Source organism: Amblyraja radiata, chromosome 5 (assembly GCF_010909765.2).
Source record: "Amblyraja radiata isolate CabotCenter1 chromosome 5, sAmbRad1.1.pri, whole genome shotgun sequence".
Classification (NCBI taxonomy): domain Eukaryota; kingdom Metazoa; phylum Chordata; class Chondrichthyes; order Rajiformes; family Rajidae; genus Amblyraja; species Amblyraja radiata.
The window spans coordinates 95,271,432-95,290,161 of record NC_045960.1 but is presented as its reverse complement, the minus strand read 5'-3'; the positions used below and the strand labels follow the sequence as shown (position 1 = coordinate 95,290,161).

At 39.8% G+C, this 18,730-nt stretch overlaps 1 protein-coding gene across 2 annotated transcripts in view; it reads left to right on the top strand.

Annotated features, from left to right (window-relative positions):
• LOC116973616 (collagen alpha-1(IX) chain-like) overlaps positions 1–18,730 on the top strand; it is a 71,814-nt gene that overhangs the window by 24,971 nt on the left and 28,113 nt on the right. Inside the window, exons 4-13 of one of the 2 annotated variants that reach the window (XM_033021852.1) lie at positions 792–915; positions 3,956–4,349; positions 5,580–5,657; positions 6,250–6,345; positions 7,845–7,898; positions 10,926–10,979; positions 11,060–11,113; positions 11,225–11,278; positions 11,360–11,413; positions 14,338–14,391. In XM_033021852.1, coding sequence (XP_032877743.1) covers positions 792–915; positions 3,956–4,349; positions 5,580–5,657; positions 6,250–6,345; positions 7,845–7,898; positions 10,926–10,979; positions 11,060–11,113; positions 11,225–11,278; positions 11,360–11,413; positions 14,338–14,391 — 1,016 coding nt within the window. The remainder of the gene's footprint in view (positions 1–791; positions 916–3,955; positions 4,350–5,579; positions 5,658–6,249; positions 6,346–7,844; positions 7,899–10,925; positions 10,980–11,059; positions 11,114–11,224; positions 11,279–11,359; positions 11,414–14,337; positions 14,392–18,730) is intronic. The other variant, XM_033021853.1, reaches the window with a different exon arrangement.

The following is an 18,730-nucleotide window of genomic DNA, read 5'->3' as shown; positions in this document are numbered from 1 at the left end:
GCATTCATCCTATCTATACCCCTCTCGTGATTTTGTACAACTCTATAAGATCACCTCTCTCTCATACTCTACAAGGAATAAAGAAAACAGTTGCTTATGAGGTTTGAAATGATATGCCTGTTCCCCTATTCCTTGTTTCTCCTTGTTTCTGTTGAATGTTTTGGAAATATTGAGTCCATGCTCTTTCTTCTGTCTGGAGTCTGTTTCTTGTTGCAATTCCCAGTGAATTTGAATCCAAGTTCCTTTCCCCTTTGTTGCCTCCTCAGTGGAAGCAAGGAACTGCAGATGCTGGTTTACAAAAAAAGACATAAACTCAGCGGGTCAGACAGCAAATCTGGAGAACATGAATAGGTAACCTTTTGGGTTGAGACATCACCAATTCATGTTCTTCAGAGATGCTGCCTGAGCCGCTGAGTTACTCCAGTACTTTGCCTTTTTATTTCTGCTCCGTGGTCTTGACTTTCACTCCCAATTTTCCACCAAGTTATTTCATTGCAATTTATGCCATCTTCAGCATGTTCAAGATGCAACCAAACATTGGCATCTTAAGAGCCCCACACCTCAAACCGTTGTGATACAACATATCTGTCATATATATTGAGCTGAGAGTTATTAGCAAGCCTGTAAACTAAATTATGACAAATTGTCAGTGTTGTTATTAAAAGTTTCTTGACTAATATAATTACTATTATTATTATAAAATACCCAAAATACTAAAAAAGATTGTTGAGGAAACGTCTTGCCAGTCACAAACTTTTTTTGGTCAAGAATGGTGTTTATTTATTATCCAGGAATTGATCTTCTCAAGGAATTCCAAGTATCATCATCAGGAGATGTTACAGAGGTGGAAGGATCACATCCCCTCAGCTCAGCTTTCCGTGTTACCCCGTCAGTGTATCTGAGAAAGGAAACAGGGTATGGAATTAATGTCTCTATGTCCTTTGTTCTAATCATATCCAATGACATTTAATGGATAACGTGTGTTGAGAGTCTGATTCTTCTCATAGGGGAGCAAAGCAAAGTAACTTTCTAAGTTCACAACATGTGGTGTAGTGTGTTGATGAGCAGAAGTTCAAATCGTTTTCTATATTTATAATGCAGTGTTGAATCAATAATGAAATATGGCTCAAGGCGAGGCTGAATACTTAATATTCCTGGGTATAAGGTGTTTAGAAGCAATATGGAAAGTAAAAAAAAGAACGGGTGTAGTAATTTTGTTGAGAAATAAATGATCATGCTGGATGTCCTTAAGAAGTCCGATGCATTTGATCAGAATTAAAAAGTGGAAAAGAAAGTTATCATGCTACTGTGGGTATTCTACATGCCACCAGATAAGGGAAAAAAATGAGAGAGGGGGTAAAGGAAGAATAAAGTTTAGATTAATAATGAATGTCAGGGGAAAATCTAAAGTAGAACGTTTTATTTGGAGAAAATTAACTTCAACGGGACAAGCAGAGATCAGCTAGGATAAAATAGAAATAAAAAATAGGTTGGAGAGAAAGGTCCAGAACAAGCGGTCACAGTTTAAGGATTCCAGAACAAAGGGTCACAGTTTAAGGATAAGGGGGAAGTCTTTTAGGACCGAGATGAGAAAAACATTTTTTACACAGAGTGGTGAATCTCTGGAATTCTCTGCCACAGAAGGTAGTTGAGGCCAGTTCATTGGCTATATTTAAGAGGGAGTTAGATGTGGCCCTTGTGGCTAAAGGGATCAGGGGGTATGGAGAGAAGGCAGGTACAGGATACTGAGTTGGATGATCATATTGAATGGCGGTGCAGGCTCGAAGGGCCGAATGGCCTACTCCTGCACCTATTTTCTATGTTTCTATGTACAAGAACCAAAGCCAGGGCTATCAGGTTGATAAAAGAGCTAAGTAATTCAACAAAATACAAAAAGTTGATGTATGAGGCACATTAATTGAATAACATGAGAATTAACTCGTGAGAAATATGCTAAAGGTAGATACAAAATGCTGGAGTATTATGCTGGATAGGCACAAAATGCTGGAGTAACTCAACTACAGCATCTCTGGAGAATAGGAATAGGTGGTGTTTCAGGTCGAGACCCTTCATCAGACTGAGATGTAAACCTAATATTAATCTGAGAGGTATGAAAAAGAAAACAGGCAAAATGGAGCAAGAGAAGCAAATGACAAAGAATATAGAATGGTCTTCTAGAGGCATGTAAATGGTAAGCAGGTATTAAAAGGTGAGATGGGGGACAGTTGGATGGATCTAAAGAAGGTTATTAATGTATAGAAGCAGCAGGCATTTCTCAGATACTATACGAGTAGTTTGCATTGGACATTACCAAGAAAGAGGATGTGGGCAACATTTTAGTATAGAGGAATGTTAGAGGGATGCAAATTAATACGCATGAGAAAAAGCTGGCTTTGCCTAAATGTGCTCACTGGTCCTAATCGGATTCATCCGAGGTTAACGAGTGAGTTGGCAGTGCAGATTGCAGGAGGGTTGCCATCATCCGCTGGTCCTCTCAGTGCAGGAGAAGTGCCAGAGAACTGGGAAATGGGAAAGACTAATAGTTTTGTTCAAAAAACAGGGTGTTATGACTATTCTTGGCAACCTGTCAGTTTAACCTCTTATAAAGTCCCAGTAGATTAAAAAACAAACTACAAATATACTGTATCCCCACTCCTCAAAAAAGGAGATAGAGAGACAGAAAGCTAAAGTTAATTTGACATTTGTCCAGTGGGAAAATGATCAGATTTATTATTAAGGAAATAGTAGTGGGATATTTACATAAAACTTTGCATGGTTTCCAAAAATAATAAAAACGTTTGACAAATTTAGTAGATTTTGAGGATGTAACAAATGGGTATATAAAGAGGAACTAGTATATGTAATGTATTGGAATTAAAATTGATGAAGTGCCACATCTTAGTGCACAAGAGCCTTGGCAGTAATATGTTCACAGCAATTAACAGATAAGAGTTGGGATGAATGAGTCATTTTCATGCTGGGAGGCTGTAATTGGTGGAGTACCACACAGACCAAGGCATCGTTGTTTACAACTTCAATGTTAATTACCTAAATAAATGAATAATGTTTTACTGTAGTGCTATTTTCTGATTATACATGGATAAGTAAGAAAGCAAGTTGTGTGGAAGACACTAATAGCCAGTGAGTTATAAATGGGCAGTAATTCAGCAGATGAAGCATAATAGGAGGTAATGGGAGGAATGAATGAATATGAAATGAAGTCTTGCCACAGTTTTCAAGGCACTGGTGAGATCACATCTGAAGAATGTGTACATTTTGGGATTTACTGTAATGTGGGATACACTTACTTTGAAGGCATTTCAAACAAGATCCACTTCATAGATTCCTGGATGATGGGATTGTCTTGTAAGGCAAGGTTAAGTAAACTGGGCTGAAACCCGTTGGTTTTTAGAATAACGAGAAATAATGTTATTGACATGTAGCTTGATAAGATAGATTTTAAATGAGTGCCGCAGCACGGAAGTGTTTGGATGTCCTTGCATAAAAATGTTGAAAGTTACCATGCAACTACAGCAAGTGATTATAAAGGCAATGCCCTTCATTAGGGGGGATAGGGGTGGTGGTGGTGGTGCTTTGGAAGTGAGATCGTGTTCTACAGGGAATGAATGAATTATCAATTGGTTCATCTGTTCAAATTGCACTATGAGTGAGATGGAATGAGAAGTTACACCCAGCTGAAGATCTGTAGTTACAATAATATCTGCTTGCTGTTCAAGAATATCAGTTTAGAGATGTCTTGCAATACCTTAACTCTTGTGACTGGTCCTTGCTAAATACTTAATTATTTCTTGGGCATAATATATTTAATAAATCATGGGTGTATCCTAAGATGTATTATATAATTATGTTTGCATAAATGTCCATTGAATATGTCCACTTTGTCGCAATGTTATTGTTTTGATACTCGCTTAACTATCAGAAATGTTTATTTTAGAGCTGTGTATCCAGGTGGAATTCCTCCTGAATATTCAATCATTGCTACATTCAAGATGTTGGGAGACACTGCACAAAATGTATGGAATTTATGGGAGGTCAGTGACATTGATGGAAGAGAGCAAATTGGCATTCGTCTTTCTGGTATCTCAAGATCTTTGGACTTTTTCTACAGAACTACACCTAACACCGTCATGTTTCAAACATTTGCTGACGTGGATATGCTTTTTGATGGTTCATGGCACAAGTTAGCACTTAGTGTAAGTGGAAAGGAGATCAATTTGCTGATTGACTGCAAGCAAGTCAACACTGTTCTGATCAGCAAGCAAGAAACAATTGATGGAAATAGTTACACATCGATAGCAAGATGTCTGCTGAACGACGCAATGGTTTCTGTAAGTTGAACAAAACTCAACGGAGAAATAATTTTGAATGTAGCTTAACCTTTTTTTTTTTTTAAACCCACTGCAGATGTCACATGTAGGAAATAGAAAGAGAGAATGCCTGAAACATTCAGCAAGTTGGGCAGAATCTGTGGGAAAAGAGTTAACATTTCAGGTCAATGACCTTTCTTCAGAATATCTCTTCCAGGAATTGAGTTCAATACCATTTTTCAATACCCAGAAGAAAGATCTCAGCCTGAAAAGTCACCCATTCCTTCTCTCGAGAGATGCTGCCTGTCCCACTGAGTTATTCCAGCTTTTTGTGTCTATCTCCACTTATCTGCTTCCAGAAACAAAACCCTCGCCACGTTGTCATCAATTTGTGTAATCTATTTTGTGTGTTCACACTATCACACATGTTCACTTTGCCTTCTCCGTCTGTCTCCTATCTCTGTAAGATTAAACATGCACATTTTCTCATTTTTCCCAATTTGATTAAAAGAGTCATTGACTTCAAACAGAGGTCTGTTTCAATGTCCACAGAAACTACCAGATCTGCTGAATACCACAACCATGGCCTGTTTATATTAACTGCTGGTCTAATACAAACATCATAAATATTACAGAGTATGACTTTTTTCTTTTAATTAATCTTATGCTTGCATCCTTGAATTTAAAAATCATAATTAGATTAAATTCCTGCTTGGTCTTGTGTTTTAGTTGCATTATATCACATTGTCAAGTGAGAACAGAATTTCCTCTGCGAATTCTCATTATACTGATCTAACATTTATACAGTACATATACAACCTTTATATAGAACCTTTCAAACCCCTTTCAGGTTATCACAGTGCATATCGAAAGTGTGCTTTTGAAGGATAGTCGATGTTGTAGTATAAGAAATGGGGCAGCTAATTTGCAGTTGGCAAGTTGCAGTACACAATAATGTAAAATATCTGCTTTAGAAATATTGATTGGGGAATATTAATCAGGACCTCGTGTAGCACCCTGTTCGTCTTTTACATCCAATGGAGTGAATGGTTGGGCCTTATCACAAATAAGTTTCGAATTTTTTAACAACACATCTTCATAAAGTATGAACTCCAGATGGGAAAAATATCTTCATATTAACTTATTGTGTCCTTATACTACTCCAAAATATTTGCTCTCACCATATAGAAAGCTGGAGCAAATCATGATGGAAAATTGTCTTGTATTTATCTTGGTCCCTTTGTCTAACAGCTTGACCTGCAACAACTGGAACTGCACAGTGATCCAAGCAGAGTTCATTTTGAAGGATGCTGTGAGTTGTCACATGTGGTAAGTGTGCGCTGTATTTTAAACCACCTTGAATGTTTCATATTCAAACTTAAAATCATAACCTAATATATTTATACAAACATAAAGCTTCAATAATAAAATAATTTCACATTTAAGATTAATTTGTTATTGTATTTATGGAAATAGGTGTTTAAAATGCAAGGTTCAGTTTTGAACGAGTATATTTGGCAGTGACATTTAGGTCAACTTTGGATGTGTAGCATCGAAGTCCTGGTAGAACATGCTGATTTCATAGAGTACTATATCTTACACAGTATAGAAAAGGATTATAAAACTATGAATAAATATTTTTTTGATGAGATTGAGAGGGTTGCTGGAAATGCTCAGACTTGGTACTGAGTCCAGAACCTAATTGGAAGATGGGGAGAGCACATGCGAACAGATAGTACAAAAAATATGGATTACCACAGTGCTCCTATAAGATGTCATGGTTATCAGAATTATCTGTGACAGTTTTCTCTCGTAATTACAATTTGAAATATTCTTAGTTTACTCTTCTCTTTAGTGTTTTGCATAGTACTTTTGCTTATTCTTAATTTTAGCACATAAATAACCAATTAAAATGTTTCAGTGTGGCCGGAGAGCAGAGAACAGTTTTACTGAGAATCTACCGTTTTGCAAATGTTCTTATGGACAACTAGAATACCTGGGTAGCACAGGTACACAGGTAAATGTTCTTAATCATCATTACAGATTTTTGCTTCAAAATTGTATTGTGTATAATTGTGCTTTTGTAATTTGTGTGAATCGGAATTTACATTTTGAAAGCAAATGGCAAAAATACATTCATCATTTGTGAAATTCATGGTTTACAAAATATCTGTACCCTATTTCCCAGTAAGGTGCATTAGTGAAATAATTGTTTTGTATTGAAGAGGTAACATGATATCCTCTAATCTACCATAATCAAAAACCAAAAGGTGAAAAAGCACACAATTTGCAGGGACTGTGAGGTTTCCTCCTGGATAGCACACAGACAGGTGACTCTTCGTATTGTTCCTGGATCACAACACAATTCCAAAGGCTATCCCTCCTTGAAAATACAACTCCTGGTGATTTGTCAGGAAAGATTCCTCACGATCAATGCCTTGTTTTTACAGAGAGCATGTTAATTCTCCATTCTTAGGTAGTCCACGTTGCCTGTTAAACCAGCCAGATCCAAAAGATTTGCAAAGAAACTGGAGCATTCAGGAAAACCCATGTCATGACAGGGAGACCATGCAACATCCACTCAGACGGCACCAGAGGTCAGTACCAGAAACCAGGTTTCTGAAGCTGTGAGATAGTCGCACCACTGAGCCACTCTAAATCACAAGATGCTTTTACCTGCTATATGTACATTCCTGGCAATACTGATACGGAAGACATGCCATCTCTGCTTTGCCTCATACACCAAGATGTCATAGTCATACAGCATAGAAATAGGCCCTTCAGACCAGGAAGCCCCATCTATGCAAAATGGCTCATATCCTTCTAATTCGTTCCTTTCCATGTACCTATCCAAACATCTTGTTACAGTACCTGACTCAACTACCTCCTCTGGCAGCTCATTCCATATACCCACCACTCTCTGTATGAAATGTTGCCCCTCAAGTTCCCATTAAATCTTTCCACTCTAACCTTGAATCCATGTCATCTGGTTCTTGAATCCTGAATTTTGGGTAAAAGACTATGCATTTATGTACAGATGATAACAGTAAAGTAGCAAGCATGTTTTCTCCCTTCTAACTATCTCAGCAGAGAAGAACAGCAGCATATACACCTCCAGCGGTGATGTGCCATGATCAGCCATGATCATATTGAATGGTGGGGCAGGCTCGAAGGGCCGAATGGCCTACTCCTGCACCTATTTTCTATGTTTCTATGTGGCTTAGTGGAAAATGATATTTTAAAGGTAGTGCCACTGATGCCAGTTTGCTCAGGAGTAGATCAGCAGGTACCCAGTAGTGAATCAATAATGATTACAAACCATTCATTAACTGGATTAACCCAGAACACACCCAGTCATGTTCACCATTGTTATCTAATAATATCACGTTCCAACTACACTGGCATGAAGGCCTGCTAGGCTGTGCAACAAAAGTTTGATCCTGTTTAGAAGCCATCTAACATCAAGGTGTTTGTATTATTACAATTATGTTTTGTATTTTCTGAACTCCACATTAGGAAGAGAAAGGGGAAAAGGGCACAGCTGGAGAGTCTGGAAGACCAGGGACTCAGGTAATATTAATATATAGATGACTTTATTGCATCCTTGGTTGCAACAATGTTCCTCATGGTAGGCTGATCCAAAAGATTAATGCACATGGGATCCTTGGTGACTACTTAGATTGGACTCAAAACTGTATTTGGCATAGAAGGCAGAAGGTAGTGTGGATCGCTGATATTCTGACTGGAGGTCTGTGACCAGTGGTGTTCCACAGATAGCAATTGTGGGGCTTCTGTGTTTGTGATATGCATATATATATATAATTGATTGGCAGAGTTGGGGATAGTGAGGCAGATTTGTCAAAGGATACAACGGAATATAGACCAGTTGGAAATATGGGCGGAGAAGTGTGGATGGAGTTTAATCCCAACAAGTGTGAGATCTTGCACTTTGGGGGATTAAATGTAGGAAATTATGTTGTAGCTGAATGGAACTTTGAGGAAGCCAAAGTGGAATATTTGAGACAGATTCTTAGAGCAGCTTGTGGTCAAGCCTACTTGGGAAAAGGCAATTCAGGATTTGGTGTTGTGTAATGAAGCGGATTTGATTAGGAAGCTTAATGTAAAGGAACGGATTTGATTAGGGCGATGTAATGTCAGAGGGCGAAAATTAGTGAAGTTGCTATTACTAGCAACTATACAACTATACTATTGCTATATAAGGTTAATTCCCGGGATGGCGGGACTGTCATATGCTGAGCGAATGGAGCAGCTGGGCTTATACACTCTGGAGTTTAGAAGGATGAGATGGGATCTCATTGAAACATATAAGATTGTTAAGGGCTTTGACACGCTAGAGGCAGGAAACATGTTCCCGATGTTGGGGGAGTCCAGAACCAGGGGCCACAGTTTAAGAATAAGGAGTACGCCATTTAGAACGGAGACGAGGAAACACTTTTTATCACAGAGAGTGGTGAGTCTGTGGAATTCTCTGCCTCAGAGGGCGGTGGAGGCAGGTTCTCTGGATGCTTTCAAGAGAGAGCTAGACAGGGCTCTTAAAAATAGCAGAGTCAGGGGATATGGGGAGAAGGCAGGAATGGGGTACTGTTTGGGGATGATCAGCCATGATCACATTGAGTGGCAGGGCATGCTCGAGGGGCCAAATGTCCTTTTTCTTGCCCTAATTCATTTATTCATGTGTAAAACAGTAAAGAAGGTTGTTGATGGTCACTCAGTCTGACAGCCGTGCCCAATAATTCAAATCCCATCACTTTGTGTAATGTAGAGGGTTACTCAATGGTGGGATATGCACATAGTGAGTCATTGGGCACAATTGGGTTGCAGCCAATGAACCAGGTAAGAGTGGTGCTGGTGCTAGTTCCCCAGATGAAGCCCTGCATGGGCACTTTATATCAGGGGAGTTAGGTGAGAGAGGGCAGCCTCAGACAAAGAACAAAGTGCATGCCTGCGATTTTCAATATGATGGGAGGGCCAGCATGAAATATTAAGGGAAGTTTGGAATACAGCCTAAAACAAAGTTTAATGTGGACCTTGAGGCTTTCTTTGCTGCATGGAAGAGGTGGCCAGGTCCATCTCAAGGGTTTCAGACCCTGTCAGACAGTGGTATTTGACAACCAATATTTCAGCACTCGCTGCAGGATAGACAAGACCCACCAGGACCGAGTGCTCAGTGGAAAGTGATTGTTGGAAAATACATTCAGTTTGCTGATTTGACGTCCAGACAACTGTTGTCATGGCTGAATACGAATTTTGAAAGTGGCTCTGAAGCTGTCCAGACACATCCATCCACCCTTGATAGGATTTTTCAGATGCTGCCCGAGGTAACAGCAGGAAATCCATGGAGCGCGAGTTGTCTGTCTTCTTTCGGAATAACAGTAGTGGTGATCCCAATGATGTCACTCAGCCGTCGTTCGTTGTTAAGCTGCCAGCCCAGAGAACTGCCAGACAAGCTGTCAAATCCTTGGGGCTTAATAATCTGCATCCCAGAGTACCAAAGGAAGAAGCTGTGGAAATAGTGGTTGCATTGGTGGTAATCTTCCAAAATTCTTAAGCTGCTGAAACATTTCTCACAAATCGGGAGGAAGCAAATGTAACCCCACTATCTAAAAAGAGGAGGAGAAAAAATAGGAAATTACAGAGCAGTAAGTATGACATTAGTTCTGGGGAAATGCTAGAATCTATTATGAAAGATTATATTAACAGAACAATATTAATATTGTAATATTAATAGGATTGGACAAAGTCTGTATGTGTTTATGAATGGTAAATCATGCTTAATATATATCAACTGAAGATTTGTCGGGAGAGCAAGTAGAATAGATGAGGGAGATGAAGCTGGTAGTATATTTGAACCTTCAGAAGACATTTAATCTCACATAAGAGGTTATTGTGCAAAATAAAAAATTTAGGATTGGGATTAATATACTGGCCTGATTGATAGGAGATAATATTAAGAATAATCATAGATGTACACAAAAACTGCAGTAACCCAACGGGTCAGATAGCATCTCTGGAGAAAAGGAATGGGTCGTTTTGGGTTGAGACCCTATCTTTGTCTGGGTGCAGACAGTAGTAGGAGAGTGCCACAAGGTGTCAGTATTTGCAATAGAAATCAATGATTTGGATGAAGGAGCTAAATGTAACATCTCCCAAGTCTACAAATGTGACAGTGCTAGAGAGGGAGGGAATGGGTGAGTTCTTCTTCTTCTTTCGTGTGGCGTGCACAGCCTAAAGTTGTTGGACAACTTGTTCTATTTGATCTTCCGTTTGTGCACGTCTAGTTGATTGCATTAGTCGAAACAGGGCGGACCACGTGAAGGTTGCAATCTTCCACCCCATGGGTGAGTTATAAGGTGGATGTGAAGAGAGTGCAACGTGACTTTACCAAGTTGGGTGAATGGGCAAATGTGGGCACAATTTAACCTGTGGTGACCAGTGTTGAAAGGGCATTTTTAGGTGTAATGTGTGTGCATATACAAATGGGGCAAAATTACTCTATTTTGTAAAAGTGTTTTAGCAACCAAGTAGAAAACAACTAACATTTATTTATCTGCATGAACTGTGGTTGTTTTGATACAGGCTGCAAGAGGTAACACTGGTTCTTATGGAAGAGTCGGAGTCACTGGACCAAGGGTATGTCTTTCGTCACTTTAAATGTTGAGTATTTATTGCAGTTTAAAATCGTTCATTTATCTAGTTTTTCCTTGTATCAGGGTATGGCTGGAATTAAAGGGAACAAGGGAGTACAAGGAAGACCAGGCCAAAGAGTATGTCATTTTAAACAGTGTTGCATTGTGCATTTTTTTTTTAGTTTCCAAATTAATTGCCAAAGCTGGAATTACTTCATATTCACTGAAATATATTTTCCTTCCTCTTAGGGGTTAGATGGCCCTAAAGGCTACAAAGGATTACAAGGAGCCATGGGATTTAAGGTAAATTCACAACAGGTGTTTAAGGTTTTTGCGCAAAAAAGTATGTGAAGTATAAATAGAGAAATTCTATTTTTGTTTCAGGGGATTTCAGGATCACCTGGACCAAGAGGGAAAATAGATCTAAAAGGTGAAAAGGTATGATCTAACATGGAATTAAATGTTCTGAAAGTAGCATGGCATGTAATTGGATGGCCTTCTCTGGAACATCAAAGTCAACGTGGAGCCATCATTTCTCCCATTATGACCTCTCTGATCTCGGTTACGTCATTGGGGAAGGTTAGCGTCATTTTATACAGTGCTCTGGATTGAGTCTAACTTACTTCCACTTCAGTTCTGATGTAACGGAGGCCAAAGTGGAACCTACAAAATCTATCATTGGTGGGCCAGAAGGTGGTTAACTAGGAGGGTGACTGGGTAGTTTGGAAGACGATGCATTCCTGTGTTTTACGTTCAAGAACTAATCTGTTTTGTACTTCAGTGACCAATATCTTGGTCTCCAAACAAAGCACATATGCAAGCATCATCTTCATACTGTCGCTCATTGACTGAAGTTTGGGTAACCTTGGTTCTGAAGTCTTCTTCTTCTTATCGAGTCCACACACAAGATTAGAAGTTGTTCAGCAAGAGCTGAACACACTTCTCGGCATCTGCACAATGGTGTCTGTCTTGCGCTTCTTGTGCGTCTTGTGCGTGGTGGTGGAAAGATTGGTTGAAAGGGCCGCGACGTGAACGCTCTTTCCTTGACCCCGGTTCTGAAGTGAGGTGACGTAGGTTGAACAATTTCCTATATCATAGCTCCATTTGTTTGAAGGTGAGGCATTTTGCTGAAGAAAGTTGATAAAAATGTTAAGTGGATGGTGTAGCCTCTTGACCCCAGTCGGACCTCAGTTTTTTTTGGGACTCATTTGCTACAATCACAGCGTATATGGTACCATGGAGCAATCATAAAATGGAGATGAATTAATGTTGGAAGCCAATGTGATAAGGACATTCCACATTCCCTCTCATTTGACAAAGTTGAAGATTTTTGTGAAATTGAAAAAAAGGGTTGTGCCTCTGAAACCATTTCCCAGTCACTTCCTGGCGAGGATGTGACTATTCTCCGAGTCGCGCCCTTGCCCCCCTCCTCGCGGCCTACCAACTGGATTGGCACGGCCTTTCCTGCTGGGGACCGGACCAGAGCTTCAGCAGCGGCGGCGCAGCGCTGGATACATCGCGGAGCGGGCGATGCCTTACCTGGATCGTCGTTTGAAGCTCCGGAGTGTTGGGCCTGCTGCTTCAACATCGCGGAGCTGTGGTTTGCGGAGCTTCCAGCACGGGCGGCGCTGACCAACATCGCGGAGTCCTGGGATCCCTTTGCCGAGGTCCCGCCAGCGTGAATCTCCGCCCAGTGCGGCCTGTGGACTTCGGGAGCCGCGGACTCCGGTAAGAAGTGGCCGTTTCGGAGGTCCAAGCCGCTGAGGATGTTCTCCCGTTCCGACGTCGGAGTTCCATCATCCTGGCGAGCGGGCCTGAACATCGGGCCGCCCGTAGCAGTGACTATGGTGGGCTCGGGAGGCCCCGACCACGAGTGAACAACAGAGGACAACAGAGGAGGATGACTGAACTTTGGTGCCTTCCCTCACAGTGGGAAAGTTTGATACCGCTGTGTGGGGATGTTTATGTTGGAGACTATCGTGTTCTGTGTTCTTAATTTTATTGTATGGCTGTATGATGACCACAAATTTCACTGTACCAATTGGTGCATGTGACAATAAATGTCTCTTGTCTCTCTTGTCTTGTCTTGAGTCCTTTATGATCAGGTGTAGAGGTTTGATCAGGTGTAGAGAAAACTGGAACATATAGTTTGTTTAGGAATGGAGTCAATTGAGCTAATTTCAAGCACAAAATAATGTTGAGGAGTTCCTCAAAGCTTTCTTTCCATGAGGAGTTGACTGCTCTTTGTCCTTGATAATTTGACTATTAGATGTTAGACACAGATGTTTGAGCCGTAAATGGCCTTTATTGCATGTCCCTGTCTAAATGTCTTTTAAGTTTTGCCTCTGGCAGTCTGTTCCAACTCTGCACTACCCTATGTGAAAGTTACCCCTTAGGTCTCCTTTAAATCATTTCCCACTCATCTTAACCTTTGGCCTATAGTTTTAGACTCCCCTATCTGTGACCATCCACCTTATGTGCTCCTCATGATTTGATAATCCTCTAAATTCACCCCTCAGTCCCCTCGGCTCCTGTGAGAAGTCCCAGACTCTTCCCCAAAGTAATTGCTACAATGTTTACTGTCCTGCCTTTTTCAAACATCTTTGTCACCTCTTCAAAATTGTCAACTAAATTCATGAGACAATATTTGCCACATATAAAGCTCTGCTGACTATCCCTAATATGTACTTCCCTTTCCAATGTAAATAGATTTTGTATTTCGGAATCTCTTCCAGTAACTTACCCACTGATGTTATATTCACCGGACTACATATCCCTGGCTTGTTCTTGCAATCCCTTCTTAAATAAACGCACAGCACACCACTAGCTCCAGTTTTCTGGTAGCTCCCCCAAGGCTAACAAAAATACAAGATTCTCCTAACAGATCCAACAATTTTTCCTTTGCTTGGTGCTAGGTACAAGGGACTTATCCACCTTTATGTGCTTGAAGAACACCCAACACCTGTTTTGTAATATCAATACATTTCAGGACATTGCTATTCTCTTTGAACTCACTAGCTTCCATGACATTCTCCACAGCAAATACAGAGGTGACATACTTATTTAACACCTTGCCCACTCCCAAGGCTCCACACATAGACTATACTGATTCTTAAGAGGACCTATTCGCTCCCTAGTTGTCTTTTTGCTCGTAATACATGACACAATCTCACTGTTAAAAGCCTCCCACATACCAGATGTCCTTTAGCTACAAACAGCCTCTCCCAATCAACCTTTGTAAGTTTGTGTTGAATGTCATCAAAAGTAGCCTTGCTCCAATTTAGCACTTTCAGTTGTGGACCAATCCTATCTTTTCATCTTGAAGCAAAACCTTGATAAATATGATCTTCTCTAAATTGCAGGGGAACAGAGGTACGTCAGGTCACGAAGGTATATGGGGATTACGGGGAGTGAAGGTAAGAACAACTTTTGTTTCAAATACTGTAATTACCACGTACAAACTGATACCAAGTCCGATAAATTATTATATTTGCATCTAGTTACCAAACGCCATTACTTTAACTGATATTTTTTAATATAAATTAATGATCCAGTATTTCCTGCAGATATTTATTAATTGACTAATATACTTAGATTACAAATAAGATAATTTCAAGAGGGAGTTTGATTTAGCTCTTAGGGCTAAAGTAATCAATGGATATGGGGAAAAAGCAGGAACGGGATACTGATTTTAGATGATCAGTCATGATCATATTAAATGGTGGTGCTGGATTATAGGGCCGAATGAACATTTGGACAGGTACATGGATAAGATAGTGTAGATAGAGCATGTTAGTTGGCAAGGGCAAGTTGGTCCCTAGGGCCTGTTCCACGCTGTATGACTGACCATATAGCTATGACTATTTTGCATCTACTATACCTTCTTTAGCTACAATTTAGGTCCCAGAAGACTGGAGAATGGTGTTCCTTTTCTTAAGGGCAACGGAAAACTGGTAGAAGCAAATAAGATAGCAACATTTAAGAGGCATTTAGACAGACGTAAAGCAGAGCATGTGCAAGCAGATGATATTAATTAGTTTGGCATAATAGTAAGTTTAGACAAAGTGAGCCAAAGGGCTTGTTCCCGCACTGCATTGTTCTATGTTCTATAAATTAAAACAAAAAAAATGAAGAAAAATCTGCTATACAAATAATTTGTATTTTCTGCACCAGTTTTGAATGTGCTCATGGGTAAGCAAATGTCCAACCAGCATTATTTTCAGTTTGAAATTGAGAGATTACTGTTTACTTTGAGGCCGGTGGACCAGGACTGCTCTTGCAGCCTTGCAAAACTGTTCTGGGCTGAATAAAGGCCATTTACCTTCTCTGTCATGGGTTTTCTCCAACAGAGCTTGCCTGTCATCTGGACAATTTACTGCTGTAAGAACTGGAGCTACAAAAGAATGCTTGTTTATCTCTTGCAATTCTCGGTGAAAAATACTTTTAGAAGCCCAAACCTGAAAATGGTTTGGGTCTCTGGTGTTTTTGTGCTTAAAACCAATTGGAGGCCAGATAAGAAATCTCTACCAAAATTTATTTTTTGTTGGCTGGAATCAAGTTTCAAGTGTTTGTTTTCCAGCAAATAGAATGGTTACTTCTAAAACATGAGATGTTCATCTAATAAATGTAATTAGATAAAATATTGTTGTGGACTCGGGCAGTTGTCAGTGAGTCGGTGACTTTTACAATCACTCACAGAGGAGTGTGGTTAGCTGGCACTCAGAGTGCATGGTTGCCAGGTTTGAAACTGCAGTTTGCCTGTTTGTTCCTGTCATCGGCTTGCAAACATTAGTTGACATCCAATAAACTGCAGAAAATAATGGGCTTTGGATTCTATAGATTGATTCATCTTGGCAGGAATTGATTGGAAGTTTTCAAACCACTACTTCTTGTCTGTTTGAGATATCTGACCTGCTGAAAATGTATTGTGTTTGAAGATGGACTGTTAGCCAGATGTGTGTTAGTAAACACCATCAATAATCTCTAGGAGATGCCGAGAATTCAATCATGAATGAACACTTCAGTACAGACAAATAACAGCTAGCCTGTCTGCTCATGTAATGTATGATGCCATTGTGTTATGTGCATGTATTATAAATGCATATTACATACAACTATACGTTAGGCAGCTTCGGCAACATAAGTTATATAATGGAAGTATTTAAAAAGTCTACCAATAAATGTAAAACCACTTTAATATTGAGAAATTTTAAAATATGGCTCAAATGCTACGGTACGTCACACACGAGTGGTCTATTCTACAGCTTCATCTCTTGCTTCTGTTAGAATCTATTATTAACGATGTTATCGCTGAACACTTTGGGGGGAAAAAATCAAAGGTATCGGGCAAAGACGTTGGCTTTGTTAAAGGGAAATTATGTTTGACCAATTTGTTGAGTTCTTTAAAGTGACAATAAAGAGGAACTGGAAGGCTTACTAATATTTCAAGAAAGCATTTGATAAGATGCCGTATCTAAGAATAAAACCTGGTGGTGTAGAAAGTAACATATTAAAGGGTAGAAAATTAGCTGGCTAACAGTATACAGGTTTTGTACAAAACGAGTCATTTTCCAGTTGACAAGTGGCGCCACAAAGTTTTATGGTGCATCTCAGTTGTTTACAATTTCAAGTAGATGCCGATGAAGGCACGAGAGATGTTGGTGCGAAATTTTCTAATAGTACAAGAAAGATGGGAAAATAAGTCGTGATCTTCTTAAACAGCAGAACAGACTTGGTGTGTCGAAGTCCTACTCTTGAGCTCAATTCATGTTTGTTACTGATTCTGTGACTTCTTTTGGACTCATTCTTGAATCATTTTAGGATATATTAGGTGTTTATTACAATCTATTCTGCCTTTAAATCATTCATTTTGAAATTGCTTTCTGAGAGTTGTGTAGATATTGATAGCTTGTATTATTTGTAAACTTTTTATTATGCATTATTTTATGTTTTAAAAATAAATTGCATATATTTGCCAGGATTCTTCTTGTCACCAGGGAAAGGCTCATTTTCCAAACATTGCACAAAGGAAATGGATGCAAAATCTTGTTGAAAGGGACTATGCTGGCTCTAACCCCAACCATCCATCGACCACACTCATCCTGACCTGATTGACCCTTCACATTTTTGATGCGTGGGGAGGGCATTTTTTGGTGTGTGCTGGGTACTTTGTGTTATTGCTGGCATAATCAAATGGGCAGATTAGATGTAAAAGCAGAGCAGCTCATATTGAAATAGGAACCATTGAATGAACTGCAGTGTTTGGCACAGCAATGTATCAAAGTTAGACCATATGATGCAATCAGTTCTTAAAATACACCTATCTTTAAATCCATTACAGATGTTGCAAAGGCAGCCTCAATTTTTAAAGCTGAAACTATCAGAGGCATTTAAAAACATTGAAAATTGAAGTCATTAATGAAAACATTTAAGTAATTTTTATAAAGTTAATTCAAAAGAATAACAATTTAAATTGTCAACATTACTTAGCCATCTCTTCTAATCATCAGGCCTTTTACCTCCTTTGCAATCAATGAATTCACCAATGCTATGCCAAGTCTGACCTAATGTATAATTGAGGAAGTCATTTCCAGGATGAAATTGTTGGATTTTCATGTTTTGCTTTCATAGAAATACAAGACTTACTGAAAGGTTCATGGACACAAGCCAGCAGTACTGATTGTAATCACATACTCTAGTGCAGCAAAGCTCACTAAATTATATCATGTCTCTCACTATTGTGAAGCCGTGGATTTTCCTCAACTGATCATCATAAGGGATTCAAGATTGAGCTGGTATCTTTTGACACAGGTTTAGATTTAGGTTTATTGTTGTCACATGCACCAAGGTACAGGGAAATGTTTTTAAGCTATCCAATCAAATCAGATACTATACATAAATACAATCAAGTCAAACTAAAGTGTAATTGTTAGAGCAAATGGAATGATACAGAGCATGGAATAGTTCCAGAGACAAAGTCCAATGTTTGCAATGAGGTAGAGATGAAATGGATAGTATCCAAGCTTATGGAAGGACTGTTCAGAAGCCTGATAACAAAGGAAGAAGCTGTGCCTGAGTCTGGTGGTGGGTGCTTTCAAGCGTATGTATCTTGAAATAGAGCAGGGAAAAGAAAGAATGACCGATGTGGGACATGTCTTTGATTATGTTGGCTGCTTTTCCAAGGCAGTTTGAAGTATAGATGGAGTTGATGGTGGGGAGTCTACGTTGTGTGATGGGCAGGGTGTCATGTAAGCTCCCAGTATTGCAGATAATTAGTCCTTAAAGACACTCAATATAGTGGCCGAGTGCAGGAGAGTGGAGCAGATAAAGAGAGGGAGCAAGCATTGGGCAGTTACTCATGAAAGGTGTGGGAAGCACCAGAAATGTCTCTAGAGCACTAATCCAAAGTGGATGTTGGCAACTCTAAAGTGAAGGGAGAAACATTTAATCGGAACCCGCGGGGTAACTATTTTTTACATAAAGTGTGGTAAGTACATGGAGGTAGTCGAGAAGGTAATATCACAACTTAAGGGCCTGTCCCACGAGCATGCGACTCCATGCGGCAAGCGCGACCTAGCGTGGTCGCTTGAGCCGTACGGCCTCACGGTCCCACTTCGATCCACTTGAGCCGGTCCCACTTCGATCGCCGGAGCCGTATGGAGTTGTGCGGAGCTGGTCCCAACATCGCGCGGGGCTCCAAAAAAAAGACCGTGTTCAAAAATTCCGCGCGGCAACGGCCTGCCGGCACGCACTGCC